Raw genomic sequence first — 23,607 nt, 5'->3', positions numbered from 1 at the left:
GGGAAAGTAACTGCACCCCCATAGTTACACTGCTGTACATGTGGAGAATCAGGCCCTAAACATACAATGACTAAATAAGAAAGAACATTAATTTCTTATGAGGTTATTTTGACTAAACTAAAAAGCTCTTCACAAAGGAGGTTGGTAGCACTGCCTATATTTTGCAAGCGGACAGATGAAGGCACAGGAAGCAGGAAACAGACATGGAAAGGGGGAAATGATTTGCTTGAGATTACCATGGAAGGCACACTGCCAGCCTTTGTGGTTCCTGGCACTGAACTTAGAGGCAGGGCTGTCAGGCCAAAGGTATTATAAACAAAACAGCTTTCCTCCCTCCCTCATATCAGTCATCATTCAATTTCCAAGTCTCTAAAACTTTACCAAGGAAAAAAGACAATTATTTCATTTTTCTCCGAAAAGGTAAGTCTGTCTCTCTAAGCTCCTTACTGGCTAATGAGTTTTCCTCCAAACAGAGAGCTACTCATAAAACCCTCACTGAGGAGCTGAGACCCTACTGAACTATAGGCCTGTGTGAGTAGGCAGCTATTCGATCCGACTTCGGATCCAGCCTCTTTGGACGCCAGCGATCTGATCTGGAGCTCCAGACTGGGTTTCCGCTTTGATCTGGCCAAAGCGGCTCCGAAGCTTAAGAGCCGCCTCAGAGATCCAGCCATAGGGTATAATGGGGAATCAATGAAATATCCATAACATTGTTGTTTTTTGCTCGTTTGGATGAAATTTGCAGGGGTGGTAGCCTCTGCTGAGTGCATTAAGCCTGCCAAGTTTCAAGAAGATTGGTGCAGGGGTTTGGGGGGAACTGCACCCCAAATTCTTAAAAGCAAGATTCCTGTCATGTCTACGTGTTACTCCACAGTGCAGTGAAAGCTGCAGGGGTGGTAGCCCCTGCTGAAGCCATGAAGCCTGCCAAGTTTCAAGGAGATAAGTGCAGGGGTTTGGGGGGAACCACCTTAAGCTGCAGACAAGCAAAACTCATGACATGGGTGACACTGTGTGCGCTAAGGCGCAGCAGGATGAAAGCTGCAGGGATGGTAGCCCCTGCTGCAGCCACAAAGCCTGCAGGCTGTCGAGGAGAAAGGTGCAGGGGTTCTGGGGCCCTGCACCTCTGGCTGCTGACAAGCAAAACTTGTGTCATGGGTGCTTGGGCACCTGACTGTCTCCGTCTTGGGGCAGTTGATTGTCTGTATTGATTATTTCCTCTCCTTAGTATATGGTTTTGTAGGCGTTAATCCATGTTCGTTAAGTCATTATGTATCAGCTAGGTACTGTGTATTAAGCTGGTCCCTGAGTGAACTGTGATTGATTGGTAACTGGTAACACAGCAGCTTAGAAGCCAGGCCTGCAGTAGTCCCGCCCCCACCCCGTGCCCCAAGACAGACATAGTTACACAAGCATCCATGACACAAGATTTGCCTGTCAGCAGCCACAGGTGCAGGGCCCCAGGACCCAGAACCCCTGCACCCATCTCCTCAACAGCTGGCAGGCTTCATGGCTGCAGCAGGGGCCACCATCCCTGCATCTGTCACCCTGCTGCGCCTTAACACACACAGTGTCACCCATGTCATGAGTTTTGCTTGTCCGCAGCTTGAGGTGCAGTTGCCCCCAAGCCCCTGCACTTATCTCCTTGAAACTTGGCAGGCTTCGTGGCTTCAGCAGGGGCCACCACCCCTGCAGTTTTCAGCCTGCTGCGCCTTAATACACACAGGGTCATCTGTGTCATGAGTTCTGCCTGTCACCAGCTTGAGGTGCAGTTCCCCCCCAAACTCCTGCACCGATCTTCTTGAAACTTGGCAGGCTTTGTGGCCTCACCAGGGGCTACCACTCCTGTAGATTTCACCCCACTGTGGTGTAACACATAGACGTGACAGGAGTTCTGCTTTCAAGAATGTGGGGTACAGTTCCCCCAAACCCCTGCACTGATCTTCTTGAAACGTGGCAGGCTTCATGCTCTTAGCAGAGGCTATGACCCCTGCAAATTTTCTCCAAATCAGACAAAAAAACAACAACGTTATAGATATTTCATTGATTCCCCATTATACCCTATGGCTGGATCTCCAAAGCGGCTCCCAAGCTTTTCCGAAGCGCTTCGGAAGCTCTGAACTGCTTCAGAAAGCCTAACGAAGCCAGTGCTTTGATCCGGACATGCTGCTTTGGATGCGAAAGCATATGAAGCTTCTCCGGATCCGAAGCAGGGTCTGAAGCCTTGCACAGCCCCACTGAACTATGTGGCTTTTAGGCATCAGTGTTGCATAGCTTGGGCACCCTTGCCTTTCAGCTATAGCCATAGGGTTTTGAGGGCTAGGAAGTGCAATATGTGAATATGTCAAAACCTACTGTCAAGCTAGCCAAGAACAAATAATATCCTATTCAAATCCACAGGAGGCATTCAACTAGATATATTTTCCTTACCCCTACACACCACGAAAATACATTCCTGTAACATATATGGTCACCGGTGTAAAACTCAGAAAACCAGAAGTCTACCTGAAATTCAAAGAAAATCAGCTCTTGGCACTGAGCTCCAGTAGGTAAGTCAAAGTAAAAAAAAATTTAAAAATCTAATGATTTATTTTATTTCCATTAGGTGTATTCCTGGTGATTTGTTTAGCAATTAAGTAATACAACAAAGAGACTCTAAATGCCTGAAAGGACAAGTTTATGGAGCAGTTAAATACTTTGGTATGATCTAACTGGCAATCCTGAGAGTGTCCAAGTGACCCTTGCTCTACACTTTTTTCCTAAGTCAGCTATTGTGAACCAAAATGGGTCTAAACTGAATTCTGGCTCCAAGCACTTCTGAAACGGAAGGATTTGGGATTCAGATCTCAACTCTGAAGCAAGCTCCTTTCTTTTCTGTGAACCAACCAAACCAATACAGAGCACCCCTTAACCTTGGGGTTCAGTTCACATCTAGAAGTGAATTTGGCAGCTTGGGCTCCATCTCTGTATGCACAAAGCACAACTTGGTTCAGCTCGAAGGTATTCAGGAAGTCAGTGGCAACTGTGAGCCTTACGTATCACAGAGAAAACTGGAGTACTTGAACGTTTGCTTTCAGAGCAAAATACAGATGCTTCCTCCACACTACAAAGCTCTGCCAGCAAAGTCCTGGCTGGATATACATAAAGCTCCGCTGTGGAGGAGGACCACTAACTTTAAACCATCTCTGAGAGCAGAAAGCATGCATGTACAGTCCCAGTCTCTCTCTCTGCAGCTGCAGCCTACTAAACCTTATGTACATCGGTTGCACAGTTGTTGAGGAAAGTCATTCAAACCCTCCAGAAAAACCTGGTGATACATAAGCTCTGGTGGATTAGCTCTGGCAGCAGAGGCAGGTGAGTGTAGGCAGTGACTCACCAATTTGCTCACCAACACACTTAGTCACAAGAGGCATTTATAGACATGCTCCAGGAGGCTGTGGGGGGCACTTTAATTAGCACATCTCTGAGAGCTACGCTAATTAAAAGGGCATGGAGCATCACGTGCATCAGTGTCCCTGGGCTGAAAAACGGTGGTGAGGCACTTTGAACTAAAGATCAAACAAGCTTTTAAAAGTGTCCCTCCGCCATGTTTCAGTGCAGGGACGCTGGAGTCTGCTGGAGTGTGGTAATTACAGCACAGCGGAGCAGCCTCCCTGCACATGTATAGGAGCCCAAGGCTCTTCACACCACTTCAGCACCACTATAACACTTAACACAGGGGGGTGCAGACAAAAGTGACAATTTTTGCCTGATCTGGCCACAGAAAGTGGTTTATAGCCACGATCAAATACAAGAACATGGCTGCAGACAGCTTCAAAAATGGCCGTTTGGGTGAAAATTGTATGAGGGGTCAGATGAAGACATTTCCAAACAGAGCACCTTCTGTAACTTCTGTCTGCTTCGACTGCCAGCCTGAAGCTGTTTTCAGAATGGGAGAGGGGAAAGGGAGTGGAAGGAGTTTGGTCTGGGGGTGGGGTTCAGTCCCTGCTGGCGGGTGGGGTAGGTGTACTGGAGTCCCCCCACCCTGGCCAAGGTGGAGGAAGACTCTGATTCACCCTCCCCTCTGGGGAACCCCTAAAACGAGCTCCCTCTGCTCCCTTTCCACCCTCTTGTTCTGAAAACTTTGCAGCTTCACAGGGAGCTGGGGTTGTTGCTGGGGGAAACTGGCTGTAGGCTCTCAGCCAGCAGCTAGATTCCCCTCCTCCCTGTAACCAACAGTGAACTTCTTCTTGCTCCAGGGGATTCTTGTAACTCAGAACCCTTCCTGCAAAGTGTTCTCAGTTACAGCAGGGAGCTGCACTTCTGTCTGAATCCAAGGTGTCAGGTGTGTAAGCAGCCTTGTGTGGGCCTTTCATCAAGGGATGAAACCTACTCTGGAGTGGCAAAATGCTCCTGCCAGAAGGTGTGCTTTACCAGGTTTCACATGTAGCAATGACTTGCTAGTAAAAAACAAAAAAACCCAGCTATCCTTGCTGAACAGCACTTGAAAAATTCAACTAAAGAAAAGCACAATCACTCCACAAGGGAAGAGCAGGTACATTAAAGGGAATGTACAGAGCAATTTCCTCCTCCAGTTCCCTCCCCCCTTCAGAAAGAGAAAATCAAAAGGGCACTCAGATTATTTGCATGACACACCCAGGAACACCACCACAGAAATCCTCCTGCTCAATGAAAGACAGCACTGTTGGGCATGTGTTAAAGAGGCACACACTGCCTCATTTCTCAGATTTGGTGTCTGGGAAAGGGGGTGTAGTACAGTCATGTCCTATGTCTCATGATGCACCTTTATCCACTCACCCTACCTCAGTACAACCCTGCTAAAGCATAGGTTGCAGTACCTTTTGTTCCCAAAAGCTGAGGACAAAGCAACCCTTCCAGCTGAGATATACCCAGGTCCTGGTCTGAAGGTGCTTCAGGTGTCAGAATTATGCTGCTTGTTTACTTAGGGCAAGGCACCGAAACACAGGAGTATGTGGGCACAGGTCATTCACCTATGCTCCCTGCAGGGCTCTGTGCCCTTGTACCAGGGAACCTAAAGCTCCTGTTACTGGGGATGCTGCAGCAGGCTGAGCTTGGGCCAGTTGTGGTGAAGTAAGCAGACAGCACAGAAGGAACAACTGCAGGCAGCTGAGCTAAGCTCCAGCAGAGGAAGGCAGGCTAGTCATCAGGCCTAAATGGAAACCCCCATGGGTGGCTGGAGAGCCACCTGACAGGAAGGCGCAGGACTTTGTAGGCACATATGGCCCGTGCCCAAGGACAGTCAATCAGTCTGACCCTGCAAGCAGTAGGGAGGAGAGCTCCTGAGCAAGATGGCAGCAGAGAAGAACTGACCAGTACCCAGGCTATCCCTGAGATGCAAATAGAGAGCTAAGGGGGACTACCATCTTGCAGGTGGTAATTATGGACCCAGCATGGGAACAGTTTTAGTTATACAGCCAATAGGCTTGCATTTTCATTCTGATTAAGTACTGATGGACTGGGTGTGGCTATCAGAGGGGCAGAGGAGGCTACACTGGGGTGCCTGAAGGACACACCAAGGCTTAGGTCACATCAGAATGCCTGTCAAGGCACTCAGAAGCAGGCAGCTTAGCTTGGGGGTCAGGGACCCAGAGAGCTGGGGTTGATGTGCAGTGTTAGGCTAAGGTGGGACAAGTTAAGGCCAGGATCAGGCAGTCTAGCCTGGGGTTAGGGACCCAGAGGACTGTGGGGCTGGTGCAGGTTGAAGCTGGGGGAGCCAAGGCAAGTGGCAGCAGTTCAACCTGGGGTCTGGGACCAGTGTAGCAGAAATAGCCTGGCCTGGGGTCTGGGACCCAGAAGGCTGAAGCTTGGGAAAGGGCTACATCTGCCATGCGAGAGCCGAGGGCCCAGAGAGCAGAAGAATAGAGCCAGAGCAGACTTAAGCAAAGGGTGGCTAAAGCCTAGAAAAGGGCTGAAGCCCAGGATAGGCCACCAGGCCAAGTGGACAATTTAAGGTGACATCTGTAAGGCATGGTTGTGGCTGGAGGGGTGGCAGGAGACCACAAATAGCCCTTGAGACAGGGGCAGGCAATTATTTCGGGCGGACGGCCCCTCACTGAGTTTTGGGAAGCCATCGAGGGCCGCATGCCAGGCAGCCCAGGGCAGATAAATATTAATTTTCTTAAATTTTTAGGGGCCCCGCAGGCCAGACAGAATGGCCTGGCGGGCCACATTATGGCAAATGGTGCCCTGGAACATGGACAAAGGGCAGGATTGGGACCAGCTAAGTGCAGGAGGGACCTTCTGGCCAAAGGGCTTGCTCTGGGACCCTGGGGAAGCTTCCCTTTTCTTTTTAAAATAAAATAACTTCATCAAGGTGTGGCAGGGGAGAAAAAAGAGGCTACCCAAGGAGCTGGAGCCGGATAGGGGTCCTGTGGCCACCAGGGAGGATCACAGCCATCCCTGGGGCCCAGTCCCATCACAGCCCTACAGATAGCTGCTCTGTGTAGCCACTATGTCATTGCGGGGTGCAGTTAGGTAGGAAATAAGCAGGCTGAGCCAGAGAATGAGCCATTGCTTTGGGTCCCACCCCCAACTCTTGGCCAGCAGAGCTGCACCAGCGTGAGGAAGTGGGAAGAAGTGAACTGGTAAGAACTGAGGCCCAGTTTCCTCACTGGCCTGCTCCTAGGGTGGCAAAGCCTTGTGTCGTCCCTTCTTCAGAGCAGACTGCGAGCTGACAAGCTCTGTGGGACAGATATTGTTTCTCCTATGTATTCTTCATAGCATTCAAAACAACTCCCAGCACCAACCCAAGGATTCACACTTACTCAGCTGCATAAGATGGTCTAAAGCAATGTTGTGACCCATGGGTCACAAGAGTATATGAAAGGGTTGTGAACAAACTTTAAAAACAGATTCTCCTTTAAAGGAGAAAAACATGGTAAGCCATGGCTTTTCCCTTGCTGGCTGTCAGAGTTCCAGTCTGCAAGGGGCTGTTTGGGGCCCCCAACCCCACACACCTCCCTTGTACCATACACCCATCCTCTGGCCCACACACTGGGGGGCTGGGGCCTGGGGGTGGGGGGGAGCAGGTTGGGACTGACCACTGATGTTTACAAATGGGTCCTGGTACAAAAAAGGGTCGAGAACCACTGTTCCAAAGGACCTGACTATGACTAGCCTCAGTGGTAAAAGGTGGGTAGGGCTACATAGCCACAGCCAGAGTCCTTACACTCTGTGAGTGGTACAACTGCTCCACGCCAACCTTACCAATAGTGAGAGGACTGTCCTGTCTTCTACCTTACCCGCTGTGTTAGCTACCCTAGGAGGAAACGACCTGAGCACATGCACCCCAGGAGAAGTTTGGGCCAAATGAGCACAGTTCCTTTGTTAAATCCCATAAGGCAGTGTGGCTTTTATCATAAAACATACCTTTGAGCCAAGAGGTCATATTCTGAAAAGCTCACAATGATTTAACTTTAAGGGGCATTGTAAGCTGAGACATCACTGCACTCAGCAATATTCCATGCAAATACAGCTAGTTGATCATTAAGAACAAATTATTTCAAACCTAATGTTTAGGTCCAGTGATGCTATTAACATATTTGTTCACATACTACGTGCACTTTTTCCAAAAAGCTAGCAATGGAAAATTGTAGTGTGTGACTTAAAGAAACTAATTTCCATGGGGCCCTGGAGGCTTTGGCCACATGAAAATGGGTAGGATTCCTCTCTTTAACCTCACTCCCCACTGCAGGTCTAACATCAAATGGTTTAACCCTCCCCAGCCACTGCCGACTTAAGGTTTTTATTATGTTGGTTTGCAAACAATTAGGATGCAGCTATGAAAAGGTTAACCATGTAGCTGGTATAGTAGAAGCATCACCCATGGGGGACAGGGATAGACCATCTTGACAGATGCTGATGAAAAGATTTGACCCCTATTCCTCATGGCCCAAGCCTGCATCAACAAGACAGACTCTACCACCTAAACACCATTTTTTTCAATGAAAAACTGGTTTTTCTTCAGCCTGCATTTCCAAAACAAGCCATGTGTCCTATTCAGGGGCATGTGGTATTTGAGTCAATACAATAATTATAATTAGCTGTAATTACAAACAACACCTTCCACTGATCCCAACAGAATGCACACCCTACATTTAAAATAAAACAAAATCACAGTATTTCAGATTTACCCCAGCCTTCAAACAGTTGGGTACAGTACCTTTGAGATGTTACTGGAACGGCTCACAGAATGCCCCAAAGCCTTCTCATTCTGGAAGAGAACAGAACAGAATCATTGTACTGACAGGTATCTGCTGTAAGAAGGTTTTAAAGAGGTATTAACAGTGAAATAAATACAGTGAAAATATTAGAGAAAGTTTTGTTTTGTGTTTTTTCCATAGGATTTTGCTTCTACTAAAGTCAATGAGAGTTTAGCCACTGACATTAATAGGCGGTGGCCTGAGCGCTTTGATTAGTTGAAAGTATATATCACCCAGCCAAAATCAACTAGACAAGATGAGCATGAATGGGAAAGTTAAGACAATGACCTTCTGTGCCACATCAAAATTCACAAACAATTTTCCTGTATAAAGCCTAATTTGAAAAGGAAATCTACCCACTTCCACCTTATTTCCAAACAATATATTACCACTGCAAGTGAAATCCTAAACCCTTACTTAAGAAAAAAATTTTCCCGGTGATGTCAAAAAGGAATGTTCATTATTCACAACCATGTCATTCTTTAATATAAAATACCATGGAACTTCCTTTTTCCAGGGCAGTCTGAGCATGATTAAACTGGAAACATCTTGATAAATGGAGCTTTTAGAATGCTCTACTGGTTTCATTCTCCTGGCAAATGTTACATTTGTCAAGCATTATATGCCAGGATTGCAAGACAAATTGTAACATGTCAACTGGTCACATGTTAAAATTATTAAGGGATAATTCTACATTGCAAAGAAGTTGCTGTTTCAATGAGTTCAACTGGTTTAATATCTGGCATATAAACACACAAAAAATGTAATGGCTGCCAGGGTCTTCAGGCACAGGAGACAGTTTGGACATATGACTCATTTACACTGATGTAACCGGCCTTTACATCAATTTAAAACAACAACAAAGGATTGGCAGACACTATACAAACTTACACCAGCCGAACTTATTCATATCCATTATAGAATGACCTCAGTAAAAATCAGGGGCAACACTTCATCAGTGTAAGTTAGACCAGTGTACTTACTGTCTACAATTTATCCAAGGTGACCATTTCCTCAAGGAAAAATGGGTGATTATTTGCTCCCCACCACCTAGTGGCAATGTGTTGTAATATTCACCTACTGCATATAGCTACCTCAGAGTAGCTCCAGGTGTGTCTGCTCGAGAGCCCCCTATAATTTATACCAGTGTATATAAACAGATGTGAATTACACTGGTGTAAATGTGTAATGAGTTCAGCACCTGAAATTAATCTGGTATTAATCAACTATTCAGGTAATTTCCCTCCACAACTAGCTGGATAATTATATCCAGAAAGGACTACATACAGCATGTAGCCCCCTTGCTTGCTTACCAGGCAGTCTGCCCTCTCTTTAACTAGCTAGTTACATTGTTGTTTTCATCAGTGTAAATAAGTACCTCTGGATTCCAGCCACACATTCACTTTTGAAAGTAATGCAAATTTGCCAACAGTGGGGTATGCCACAATTATTCCAATGCTGAGAAACTGAACAGTGTTAGTTGCTTGTTCTGGCTGGAATCCAATAAGGAACTTTTTCTTTTACATAAATACCAGAAATGAAATCAAACCACAAGGTTTCATTGTGGAGCAAAATTCAACTTATTTGAAGGCTGGGGGTGGTCAGTTTAAAGTGTTTTGATAGGGAACTATGCCCCAAATAAATGGAAGATTAACCAACTTCTTCCATAATTACTGGCACAATGCAAATATTTCTTGTGTAGTATCACAAGCACTGAAGTGCTGCTCCTGCATTAGGTTGCTTTCCTTCCAAAAAAAGATGTGCATACACCCTCCAAAGGGATTCTGACAGCATCTTATGCCTGATGACTTGGAAACGGGGCGATCACGCTGCTGTAAGATGGTATGTTGTACATATGAGAAATCATAAACTGGTTTAGGCAGGAAAGGTATTGAGTGTTACAGAGGGCACTGGTTGCAATTTGCTACAATTAAGGCGAATTTTAGTAAATAACTTCATGTCAAGCTAGCACATGGTCAGGGCAGTCCTGAGCACATGAAAACTGCAGATCTGTAACCACCAAACATGTTAAAAGCCCCAGGCTTCAGGAAGCTTGTTCACTTAGCACAATGCCTAGTGCCAGTAAAGAGCTCTATGCTGAGATGGAGAAGAGGAGCAGGCCAGAAGGTCTCTGCAGCATGCGTCAAGTTGTAAAAATCTTGTCTAATTCTAAATGCCAAAACCCAATTTTCTCCCTTTCCCCCCCCAATATATGGGCACTGTGCAAGGGAAACAGCAACTGATTCATCTCTATGCTGACCTTTCATACTTTATGGAGTCAGTGAGACACAGGTATATGGCATGGGAGAAGTATGAGTACAAAAGGAAACAGCATGGAGAGGAGCCAGATGTCTGGTCGCCCATGCTGTGATGGTCACTGCTAGAGGTGCAGTTCAGAAGTTTTGAGCCATGTGGTAGTGGCTGGTGCAACAGTGGCTGGGTCAGCAGCAGCTGCCATTCTTGCACCTCTCCTAGTCAGCATCTAAGGTGAACATGTCATTTGCCCACCTACTGTTACACTACAGGTCATAGCTTCAGTTCCCTGAAGACTTATGGAAGGAATGTTATGTTGCATGTGTTACTTTATGCAGAGGATGTGCAGGCCTGTTGCAAAACACTTTAACCTCCTTGGACAGTCCATCACTGACCCAAGGGGGACTGTTCTCAGGCAGAAAATCTTCAGAAACAGATTTGCATGGGAACGGTGGATCAGAAAAATCATCCACAGACTGGATTGGTGTTAAGTATGTTTTAAACGAAGACTATGGATTCCTATCCCATTAGGTGGATAACTGTTGTGACTCCTTTGTTTCTATGGGTTTATTATTTGCATGTTTGCTTTTCCGCAGCACTGCACCCCTTTCCCTCTCTGCTTTTGTATTCAAAAAATTATTTCTCCTCATATGCGGTTTTGTGTACTTCCGCAGCACTGCACCCCTTTCCCTCTCTGCCCCTCCTTTCTGCTTTTGTATTCAAAAAATTCTTTCTCCTCATATGCGGTTTTGTGTACCCCCTTTCACAGCATCTGATGAAGTGAACTTCATCTCATGGAAGAGTTTGTACTATGCAGCTACTTTGGTTAGTCTATAAAGTGCAAATCTACCCTGCCTTCTGTTTTGTTTCACAGAATCATAGGGTTGGAAAGGACCTTGAGGGTCATTTAGTCCAGCATTTCTCAACCCATGGGTCACAACCCATAATTGAGTTGCAAGACTATATGAAAGGGTTGCAAACAAACTTTAAAAATAGATTTTCTTTTAAAGGAGAAAAACCATGGGAAACTATGGCTTTTTACTTACAGGTTGGCAGAGTTCCAGCCTGCAAGGGACTGTTTGGGGCTCTCCCTGCTCCACACACCTACCCCCTGCCCCGCACACTGCCAGAAAAGACTTTTGTGGTCCCTTAAGTCACTTAATCCGCATGTACCTCAATTTGCCACCTGTCAAACCAAGCTAACTCAACTTTCCTTTCCCTTGCCCTTAGTCGTCCTTGCCTACTTAGACCAGTGGTTCTCAACCTTTTTGTACCAGGACCCACTTGTAAACATTGATGGCCAGTCCTGACCCAGTGCCCCCCACTCTCACCCCGCTGCCCCCTGCTCCCAGGCCCCAGCCCCCGAAGCATGTGGGGCAGGGGATGGGTGTATGGGGCAAGGGAGGTGGTACGTGTGGCGCATGGGGAGCCCCAAGCAGCTCCTTGCAGGCTGGAACTCTGCCAGCCAGCAAGGGAAAAGCCATAGTTTCCCACGGTTTTCTCCTTCAAAGGAGAACCCATTTTTAAAGTTTGTTCACAACCCTTTCATATATTCTTGTGACTCACTTTTGGGTTGCAACCCATTGGTTACGAAACGCCGATCTAACTGATGCAGGATGCGCTGTCCCTAAGCCAGCCCAGACAGATGTCTATACAGCCTTTTCTTGAAAGTCCCCCAATCAAGGAGATTCCTCAGCTTCACTACGCAACTTGTTCCATTGTCCTACTGGTCTCACAATTAGGAAGATTTTTATCCTGAATTTTCTAGTTTTCATGCCAGTAAAAATACTCGCAAGGAAACGGCAATCAGGGAGCTACTGAAATTCTTTACAAGAGAACCACTTGCCACATTTAAAATCAGTGTGGGCCAAATTCAGCGTCAGGGGAAAGTGTCCTCGCACACTGCAAGACTGTGTTTTGGCTTTTGGGGCGGAGACGTGTTTTTATTAAGTGAAAATTATTATTTTAGGAACTCTAGAACAAGAAGAAGAACAGTTCAAACCAATAAGTAGACACTGTGCTGAGACACTGATCTTGAACTGCTACAGTAAGAAACCACATGGCTAGGTATCAACTACAGTAGTAATGGAAGGATTTGGTAACCTCATCACAAAGGAAGAGTGACTATAGCAACAGAGAAAGTTCACTGACTGCAGAAAGCAGAGAAAAAAAGAATGGGACTGTAATACTGGGGATGTGTTTACAAGCCATGCTGATAGGAGAATAGCACAGGCAGGTGTACCCAAGGACAGCTTTATAATCTGTGGGGTTACACTCACTTAACTCTAAGTGATGGGGTGGGAGGTAAAATAGAGAGCTATCCCAGAGGGCAGGGAGGGACAGAGAAAAGAGACTGGGATCAAGTCTGCCTGAACACAATACTCCATGTGGCATCAAGACAAAATGAAATAACTCAGAGCTTTTTTGTACTAACTCCGTTCTCCCCAAATTCTGTTCCTTAACTGCAGCAGATGTCAAGCTAGGGAGCATGACTGAACGCACATGGATGTCTGTGTTGAAAAGGACAGGCTGAAATTTAATAAGAATGCACAGGGCTGAAGCACAGGGTCTGTATATGTGCAACATGATACATTATGCAGGTCAAACCTGTTCTTACACAGGCCACAGATCTAGCTTCGCTGCTGTACTTCTGTGGTTGCAATTTGATCTGCTCGAGGTTTTGAGCAGTTGAAAGAGAGCAACTCAAGTTACATTTATTGATCTATCATTAGAAAACATTCCCATAATGGCTTCAGTGGATCATACCAGCTAGCACAACTGGTTTCACTGTTTAAAAGGGATCATTCTTTGAATTTAAAAAAAATACATACAACACTCTTGGGTGAGTATTTCCTCAGGTTTCCTGAGTGGAAAGACTGTTTTTTTGTCGTTATGCAGCATGCACACACAGATACACACTCACTTAGTGACATTATTTCTAGTGTATTCTGCATTGTATATAATCACCACACAAATGCTAATGGATCTCAGATTTTAACTCCTTACCACACACCCACTTTATTTCGGCAGCAGAAAGGGAACAACACTGTGGGCCTAGCCCGTGTATCTGATGAATATATAGATATATTTGAGATATATTTGATGAATCAGAAATTTTTTATGCCACTACTACATCACAGGTTACAGTACCACACATTGTGATGTTCTTTAAAATGTCTTTGTGTGATAGAGATAAAGAATATCAGCCCACCAAGCAACATCAACATGTACTTCACCCCATTCACAGAACAGCTCTCCTGAAAGAAACCATAGGCATCTCTTTCTAGTTTCTCAAGAGCTGAAAATATTCTGATTATTCAAACAGCAACAGAGAGCTTTTATTCAGCAGAGTTTCACAAGCACTAGCTGTGCTGCAAAGTTCTCTTTTCCAAATACAGGGATAAAAATCTATCCTTATGGAAAGTCAGTATTTGTCAGGGGCTACAATGGTGTGCTACACAAATGTAGTTGAGAGGTTCTGCTGTGTTTTACCATCATTAAGACAAGAAATAGAGCTGTGGTGCTACAAAATAGCTATTGGTAATGGCAACCACTGTAGTCAAGAAAAGAATAGAAATGTTAAAATGAATTAAAATTAGCTGCAAGGCAAACAACTCAACTGTATATTTAGGATCACATCCTATTCCATCTTCTGGGTGTTTACGAGGACTTTGTCACTTCACTGCAGTCCTGTTCTACTCTGTTAAAGTCCCTTAAAATCCATGAATGCATCTACTTTTGTAACATCCATTAACTGGATCTAATTCTGACCCTTAAGATGGAGTCATACCCACAAGGAGCAGAAGAATCTACACAAATTTCGCATTAACTGTTTTTCAGGAACTCTAGGTGGAACAGAATCTCATTCAGGTGCTGAAGTCAACTTATGCACCTAATAAGTGAAACAAAATCTGGCCAGTAACTTTTAATGATTTGGACTGTTCACAAGTTACAATCAGCACAGGTGAGAGAAGATTAAAAATATTATCAAGTTACTATTACCATACAACAAATAAAAGGTGCTAAACCAGTCTTTTTCCAAAGCTCTCCTTTGAGTGCAGCAAGACATGCTCCAGCTTGGTGATTATATTTCTAAAGCAGTTTTGCTGTCCTGCAGGGAGAGCATTAGTCTTTGCACTGGAGTGTAAGGTCAAGACACATACAACATTTGCTATCATTGAGTGTACAATTATCATTGGCTAAAGACTATGCAGTTGTTCTCTGGCAAAAGGTCAGCATTTCCGTAGAGGCTAATAGGAATCCTGCTTTTGAATTTCATCCCACCATATTAAAGACATCCAGTAGGCACTTTTTCTGAAAATGAGATTGTTTAAAAATAGCCAATGCAGCAGGATTTAGTTTCTCTCCAGCTGGGGCCAGCTGCTACTCTAAGGTCTCCACTGGAGACAGGGTCTAGAGAAAGAAAGTGAAGGGGAAAGACAGGGAAGCTGGTGTGAGTAGGAAAACTACTCTGGCTCCCCCAGCAGCACTCCCTTCTCCAAATCTTGGACTCAGGTCATTATTCTCACACTTGCTTTCCTCATTCCCTCCTTTGACTCTCAGGCCTCCTTTCTCTCCTACTGCCTTCTTCTGAAGCCTGCACACTGCTATCACCCTTGCTCATGGACAGGCCTCCTTGCTGCAGTCCTGTCTTCCTTCTCCACCTCCCTGACCTGCACCTTCCTCCAATCACTCCGCTTCCATGCAGTTCCCCTCCCACCTATGTCTCCCATCTAACTCCATGAATCAGGTCCATGGCTTTTCACCCCATTTGCCTGACTCATAGATCACTTTTGAGACTCTTGGAAGTGTGTTGTTTTATTACTTCTAGTTTGCTTAGACCAATGAATATATCTCCTGCAAACACAGTTGCTGAATAAGCCGTGCATATACAGAAAGTCCAGACTAGACCCATGGCCACTTGGCTCCCACAACACCAGCCTCTATATGAGCTAACAAATAGTCCTGCCTGCAGGTAGAAATAACCAGAGTCAGTAGGTAGGAGCACTTACTCTCTCATGCAAGCAAAATACACATGCAAAGTTAACGGGTTACAGTGCCTTCTCCTCAAATTCAATCACTCCTGTAATATAACATTATGTTTTGGCAGATTAAAGCAAACAATCCTTTGAACTATTGTGGAAAAGTAGATCTTGGTAAGGCAATAGGTTTGGGTTTCCAACAGTACTTAGAGCATTCAATCTGAACAACAGGGGAGGACAAAGATGAGGGAAATCTTACTAGGTGCCTAAGAGGGAAGGAAGGGTAGGGTGGCACCTTAGAAACATGGTTAACTCTCTCTCTCTAGCTGTCTAAGGAACTGTGCCACAGTTGAATTACCAGCTACCATGGAATCAGTGCTACCAAAAATCTTCTGAGAATCGCTCCAAGAGATCTCTATGGGTACAAAAATTAAGTATAGCATGAACGTAATATGCAAAAGTAATCCACATGCAGAAGTAGCAAATGTGAACTTTCAGGAGAGATCGCAGGAGGACCCTGTGGTAAAAGCAGTGGCCATTAGGACAGGAGGCAGAAGAGTTATTCCACCTGTGAATAGGGGCAATGGGGTGGATTCTGTTCTAATGCTCTACCATCTACATTAGTATGTGTGTGTCAAAGAGAAACCAGACTCACAGAGGACAACCTGGTTCCAACACGGATCTGTTGCACGAGACTGAGCTACTCACTCTGCCTTCCTGCACCCCTCAGACCTTTGTCTGTTTAGCAATAAGTGCTCTTACTAGGTTTGTACAATGCCCTCACCTTGGCTGGGTTCTCTTGTTTAACACAGATAGTAATCATGCCCCTCCCACTGATGGAAGAGCAGAGAAAAAAACTGCAGCATAACCCTGTGACTGCAAAGACAACAAAAATAGCTCCCCCCATTACCCTGACCCTTTCCCCATCCTCCCCCAGTATATGCTCTCAAAGATCAAGTTCTCCTCCTAATTACTCTATTTATTTGAATTTAAGATGAGGATCGCCCCCCAATCAGCCTCTTGGCTTAGATTCTGATACAAAGTGTATGGTGGGGAGTGGGGGGCTTGCAGCTGCTCCAGCTCTGACTCTGGCCCTGAGCCCAGGTTGGGGCCACAATCAAACCCATAGCAGCTGCCTGCCCCTCAACTCTACTTACCCTCTGGAGCTTCTGCCCCCGCACTTCCTCCCCACTTACTGTTAGGTGCAGCTCAGCTCTAGCTTGGACTGGATTTTTTTTAATGGAAACTCTGTCCACTGCCCAGCCAATCAGCAGCATTGTTGCTTCTCCACGGCCCAGCAAGGGCTGTGCTTCCATGTGTTGCGCTCTGACACAGGAAAAAGAGCCAAAGCAGCATCTGCTTCTCTGCCTCTTGTGGGCTAAGATCAAGTGGGAGCATCTGAATCCCAAGACCTCCAGGCTTGGGCCGGCACGTAGGATGCCTGCCAATGGATTTGGGAGTATCTGAGGTCCCAGGGTGAGCGCCTGGGATGTAGATTGCTCGTTGGTCATAGCATACATGCAGTTTAAAAATTATTTGAGTTCTGCTTGCTCAATTGATATGGTTTTTGGAACAACTGAGTTCTGCTCAATCAAAATGATTTGGAACTGATTTGGCCTGGAACATGAAAAATATTTATTAAAAAAAAAAAATCTAACAGTAAATGGGGGCAGGGGGAGGGGGAAGAGGCAGAGACTTCAGGGAACAGGGAGGCAAAGGGCAGAGACTACAGAAAATGGGGGGGAGGAGGGGCAGAGGTTGTGGGGAGCTGGAAGTCTGGGGGTGCCAGTAGTGGTGGGAGGGGGTGTGCAAGGCTGCAGGGGGAAGAAGTAGGGAGTGCAAGGGGGCCACCTGATCACCCCCTCTAGCCACTGCTTTTCCTGCTATAGCAGCGGGAAGAGGATGAGTTTAAGACAACCCTCCAATAATTAGATTCTATACCTTTAAAATTATAACAAATCTATATTTTTTCCATATATAGAATATAGTTATTGGGAAGTCATTTTAATTTCAATGTTGACTTAGGCCATTCTGCAAGGCCTTTCCTAAAGAGGCAGATCCATAGCATAGTAAGTGTTAAAGAAGTGAGGGAATGATCCACAGTCACTTGTTGATAACACCTTTGCTTTAGGAACTGCAGGTATGTGTAGATTTAAATAATTAAAATTTATTCTGCACTATACCTTCATCATTTCTTACTCACACCCAAAGTCACATAGGAAAATAATCTGGGAGTGTGGCTAAAAGGTCCAAATTTGCCACTAAAATTTCAGGAGGCAATTTTCTCTACTCCAACTTTTGGGGTGGGGATATAGAACCCGCCTGGCAAGAAGTTAAATGGAAGGCCTTCTTCTGCACCCCCAGCCCGTGGATTTCATTTGGGGAGAATACCTACAATATCTAGCTGGGGCTCCTCTGCAGCCTGGCCATCCACAGCATCAGGTCATTTGTGTCTCAACCATTCCCAGTTTCAAGGGAGTGCTAGCTCTGGGTCTCTCTGGCTGAATCTAATGCAGTGTCTTGGTTCAGCTGCTGGACTGTGGACAGCATATAGTCCATTCTCATTACCAGTAACAAAAATGCTTAGCATACAAAATATGTTATGTTCCCAAATTTGTGACACTGCTGTAATTTTCATAAGATGGCCATAGTACAAATAGATTAGGATCAAACAAAAGAAATAAGGAAAAAAACCCCCAGAGTTTGTGAGAGAGATGCTGTATAAGTAGATATTTTCTATAATTAATAATGGAGAGTGTCACAACCCAAAGGGTGTGGTTTTTGTTTGTGTGTGCTTCGGCACTGCTAAATTGTCCCCGCTAAATTGCAGCTTCCTTGAACGGTGGAGTTTTCTGCTGCAAAAGAGAACCCCAGTGCAAGGGAGAATTTCCCGCCAATTTGAAGCTTTCTTTGCAGGGTGCATTTCTTTGTTGCAGCACAGAAATGCTCGTTGCAAAGAGTTCCCGCCATTTGTATGCTAATTCGAGTCCCATTATTGGCCAGTTCTAAATTATTCACACGTGGCGGCTAGTGATTGGCTTGCTAGCCGTATAAGAGGCTTGAGTGGTTTCTGCCCAAGTTGGAGGACTCCACGAACAAGGGAGGAGGAGACTTCACGCTGTGTGAAGATCTCTAAGCGCTGCGGATCCTTACGGACCCAGTGCATTTAAAGCAGGCAACAGAGGTCTGATCAACCTCTAGCCTCTCCCCGTCGCCGATAGATTCCTAGATGTATCCCCTCCCGTGCGCAGCGAACCGGACCCACGGAGCCTAGCAAACTTCGTGTGAGTCCTTGCCAGACGACTCCAGAGCTCTTCTACCCGGGTTCGAGTCCTGCAGGTCTATTTTCCCATTGCCGAAACCCTTTGCGACGTACCCTCGTATTTTCATCTTCCCGTCGCCGGAACCCTATGCGACGTACCCTCGTGCCCTGCAGGTTCGAGTTTTGTTTTCTTTTCTCTCTCTAACCGCAACTTAAGCAAGCTTTCCAGCCTACACCGCTGCCATCTCGGTGTAAGTAAACAATCTTTTAAAACTACCGCTACGCGTCCATGCCTAATTCCAGCTCGAAGGCCTTCCCTCTCCGCCCCGGCATGCCCGGGCTGCTGGCCACAGCCCGTGTGCAGCGCGAAAAGGGCTCGGGTCGCTCCCGGCCCGCACAGAGAGTAGGGGAATGACTCAAGATTATACTCAAAGGCAACTGATCTCTTTACAGCAGTGCCCTAGTGGAAGAGTTACACTTTAAAAGTTTCCCAGAAGCCGGTCAGCTGTTGCAGCAATCACTTCCTGATAATAGCCTTGCTCACTGCCTAGACCAAACAGGGCTGAGATCATGCATTTCGAAGCAGCCTTCATACAAATGTGGTTTTATATCTAATATCTTAAAATCATTTAAAAATAATTTTGTGTCTTACATTTTTTTTTATAAAGATAGCTTAAGTATACATTGATATTTCATCTGACCATGCTATATTCTCGGCAGTAATTTGCAGAACATTTTAACAGAATTATCTAGTTTTACCAGAATTCTTGAATTGGTGCAAGAAAAGATGAAAGGAAAATTCAAGAAAACACAACTGGATCACTCAGACATCATCCAAGTTCTGACGGAATTTAATGGCATAACAGTTAGGCCACTAACTAAAATGGTTAATTTATCACATTGACTTGAACCTGAGGCATTTTTTTCTCCAGTCAGCAGCCGGGGGGGGGGGGGGGGGGGGGGGGGGAAAGGGCGGAAGAGGAGGAGAGAGGGATGCAGACCTCATCATCTTGGATTCACATATAAAGCAGGGGGGGAGCAGGAGGCTTCTGGGGCTTCAACCCTAGCCCTGAGCCCAGATCAGGGCCAAAGCCACAGCCACAGCCTACCCCACTTCCACTTGCCCTTTGCAGCTTCTGCCCCTGCCCCCTCCCCCCCGTTACTGTCAGGCACAGCTTGGCTCTGGCTTGGGATGGAGGCCCTCATGGGCACAAAGAAACTCTGTTCCCTGCCTGGCCAATCAGCAGCACCACTACTGCTACATGGCCCAGCAAGGACTGCACTTCCACGTGCTGTGCTCTGGGGAGGGAACAAAGACTGAGCAGCATCTGACAGTGAAGAGGAGGAGAGGCAGAGACTGGGGGGAGCAGGCTGGGGGAAGGGGCAGAGACTGGTGGGGTGGGGAGATGCAGGTGGCAGGGGGACAGGAAGGCTGCATGGGGAAGAAGTTGAGGGGCACATGAGCCCCCCCGTCACTGCTTTCCCTGGTGTAGCAGTGAAGGGAAGGACACAAATTGGAAACAACTCTGATAATTATATTTTATAACTGGAAAGTATAACAAATGAATCAATTTTCTATATACAGAATCTAATTACTGACGGATCATCTTAAAAAGTCAGGGTTGTCCTAGATTTGAGTAAATACAGTATTATTATAAACAACTGCCACACTAGAGGGTTGCCTACTCTGTTAAAAAGCTACTGTTTAAAAACCTGTGACAATCATCACAGATCCTGGCCTACGTTACTTGTATCAGCAGCAGCTACATCAGTTAAAGTCTTTGCAGCACCAGCAGAGAAAGAATAGGTGCTCCCACGGTGCTCCACACCTGGGAGCAACACACCTCAGCACACCCCACTCTCTTGCACCTGTTCACATGTGCCAGGTACTGATGTTAACACTGTATTTTTTCAGATTGGCCTTCAAGGGGTCTTTGAATCTCTTCTTTTGCCCACCTCTAGAACAGTTACCATCAGTGAGTCAGCAGTGTAGGACTGTCAGGCCGTGGCACTGGTCTACCTGGTGCAGCTGCTTATCCCGGACTGCCACTTTCTCAACCGAACGCTGGGGCAGACAGGGGGCCAAACCCTCCATCTGGGTCTAGCCACACACCCACTCCCTGCCACCAGAGAGTGGCCAACCAAGGTCAGCTTACCCTTCAGCCCTTCCAACATAAACACCTGATCTGGAAAAGGAAGTGTCCAGGCAGCAAGGCTCAACCTCATACCTAGGCTGCTGCACCCTTGGCTTGTGCTGCTGCTGACTTGACAGATTCTCTGCATAACCAGCCCAGCTTGCTCACAGACCTCAAGTCTGGAGTGACCCTCTGGATAGTTGACTCAACTCTGGTTTGATTTCCTGGATACCTGACCCAGCTGGCCTCCTGACCTCATGCTCGGCCTGACCCACTGGATCTTTGACTTGGTTCCCCAGATGGATTTCCTGGCTTCTAGCATCCATACATTCAGACCCCTCATACTTCCCTCAGATCCTAGCTGCTTCTTCCAACCCTTAGGCAACCCCCTGACCCTATAACCTGGCATGACAAGGATCTGTTTTGGGCAATGGTTCTCAGGCAACTTCGTGACATGCCCTAAGAGCTGGTACTGTATAAACATGGCTTCAAAGCTGGTAGTGTTCGTCTGAGCCAGAGTGCTGGCATTTGTTCTTCTGTCCTTCCAGTTGATACAGAGGATTTTCTGAAGACAGCACTGATAGTAACATTTCAAAGCTTTCAGGCATTTCCAATATGTCATCCCAGGTCACCCATACAACAGGGGAGGGCTGACAACAGCTAGGTAGATGAGGAATTAGGCTTGGGTCCTGATGGCATGATCATCAAAGACTTGATTTTGGAGACATCCAGGGTTGAATACTGTCATCTATGTTTACTTTTTGGGAAAGGTGGCTACCCAGCAGGGGAAATGCTCAATTTCCAAGGACTGCCCTCCAATTTTAATATATGGCAAAGTAGCTGGTTAGTTTGGGGAGGGCTGGTAAAGTACCTTGGTTTTCACAAAGCTGACAGTGAGTCCAAGCATCTCATATGCTTCACAGAGCAATCAAGACTGACCTGGAGCTCCCCAACTAAGCGGGCACAAGGGGACCCTCAGCCAGTCATCAGCATATTGAAGATTGGTAGGAACCTACCTAATTCACAGAGGGTACCTCCAAATATTGAGGTCTTAGCTTAGTATCAGGCACCATTTTCATGGTGGAGTGCAGCGAGGTCCCCCATGCCTCTGATTGGCTGAGGGGCCCCATCAGTCCCACCCCTCCCCAGACATTGACAGGTTTAATACCATCCCAGTTGAGTAACAGGTTGAATCTGCAATCATTCTGCATTCAGTCTTGCAACCTGGTAGCCATCCGTCAATCTCCAGAGAGAGGGGGGACTTCCAGGGCCCCTTGGCCAGAGGTGTGTGTGTGTGTGTGTGGGGGGGGCATTCTGCTGCAAAGATCTCCCCCCCACTTCTCTTCCCTCCATGTTTCAGGATGCCAGGGCTTCCTGCTTCTGTTTGCAGCTCCCTTTTCCTCTCTCCTCCCTACCATTTTACTGCTTTTTCATGGTTCCCATGTTTTTTCACAGGAAACCTACCAGTTTCCACAAAAATCATGAAATCGTGAATTTCGTAGGTCCCTAAACATTAGTAATAGAGGTACTAGTTTTCTTGGATTTAGAATGTAACTGGTTGATATTAAAAGAGATTTCTGGCCAGGAGATATTAGATGCTGAATCTAGATGGAAGCTTAGTCTGTCAGCAATAAGAAGCCAAAAAGCTGCAATAAGATGGGAGAGAGTGCTGGTGCAATTGCACAGTCTGTCTTGACTCCAGTTCTAAGAGTGAGCCATTACTTTGGATGGTTGCTGTTGTGTTGTCCTGAAGAAGTCTGATAACAGTACTGTAACAAATTTTGGCAGGCATCCAAATATCATCAGGATCTTCCAAAGGGGCCTCTCTGTCGAATCAAAAGCCTTAATCAGGGCAAAGGCCACAGAAAAGATCACGGTATTGCTTGAAGCACTTCTGCAGCTGTCTAACAACAAAGACCACACCTCTATTGTACGTCTGTCTAAAACCACATTTTGACTCGGGTAGAATTGCTTTAGTGAAGAAAAGTGAGTCTATGAGGACAACACTGGTGAGCATCTTCCAAGCTATGGACAGCAGTGCAATACCATGATAACTGCAATCTGATCCATCTCCTTTCTTGAATATAGTAACAATACAGTAACAATTCTGGAATCTCTCAAGTCACCCGGAATCTGTTCATGTTTCAGTGTTTTCATAATAATGATGCCTAGATGGTGAGAGGTTCCTCCTACCTCCCATCTTGCTTATAAATTTCAGCTGGTATTTCATCAGGACCACATACTTCATTGCTGTTCTTGATGGCTTTCAAGGCCTCCTGATAAGTAGGTGGACCTGGAAGGTAGTCCTTAATGGGGTGCTATGGAATGGCTTTGATGGTATTGTCTCCAACATTAGAATCTCAGTTCAAGAGCTGTTGAAAGTGCTCTCTGAGTGCTCCTGCTGCCGCACAGTACAGGGATTGCCTGTCTTGCCTGCCTTGCTTGGCACCCATGCGGCATCTGCCCTATAGTGTGGGTGCAGAGCAGCTGGACATGGCCCCACGTGTTGTCTGGGAGCTGGGATGGCTCCACCTGTCAGCTGGAGCCTGGAACTGCTCAGCCTCAGCTCCCAGACAGCATGCAGCACCCTACCAAGCCACACTACACCTGCACCATGGTGCATCTGCCAGGCGGGTGCTAGGTGGCAGGGGAAGGAGGTGCGATCTCCACTGCCCCACAATGCATGGGGGGGCTCTGTCATGAGCACCCAGAGGCCCAAGTCACTGCCGGTGAGTGTGAGGCTTTTTTTTTTTAAA

The 23,607-nt window shown here is 46.3% G+C and overlaps 1 protein-coding gene across 3 annotated transcripts in view; it reads right to left on the bottom strand.

Moving 5' to 3' along the window:
- The window catches only part of MARCH8 (membrane associated ring-CH-type finger 8), a 181,172-nt gene that overhangs the window by 33,805 nt on the left and 123,760 nt on the right, over positions 1-23,607 (bottom strand). For all 3 annotated transcript variants that reach the window (XM_025208803.1, XM_025208894.1, XM_025208841.1), the window contains exon 3: positions 8,180-8,230. In XM_025208803.1, the coding sequence (XP_025064588.1) occupies positions 8,180-8,230 (51 nt within the window). The remainder of the gene's footprint in view (positions 1-8,179; positions 8,231-23,607) is intronic.

This window comes from Alligator sinensis, unplaced genomic scaffold, assembly GCF_000455745.1.
Source record: "Alligator sinensis unplaced genomic scaffold, ASM45574v1 scaffold264_1, whole genome shotgun sequence".
Lineage (NCBI taxonomy): Eukaryota > Metazoa > Chordata > Crocodylia > Alligatoridae > Alligator > Alligator sinensis.
Note: the sequence above shows the minus strand (reverse complement) of the source record. Positions and strands in the feature narration are given on the sequence as shown.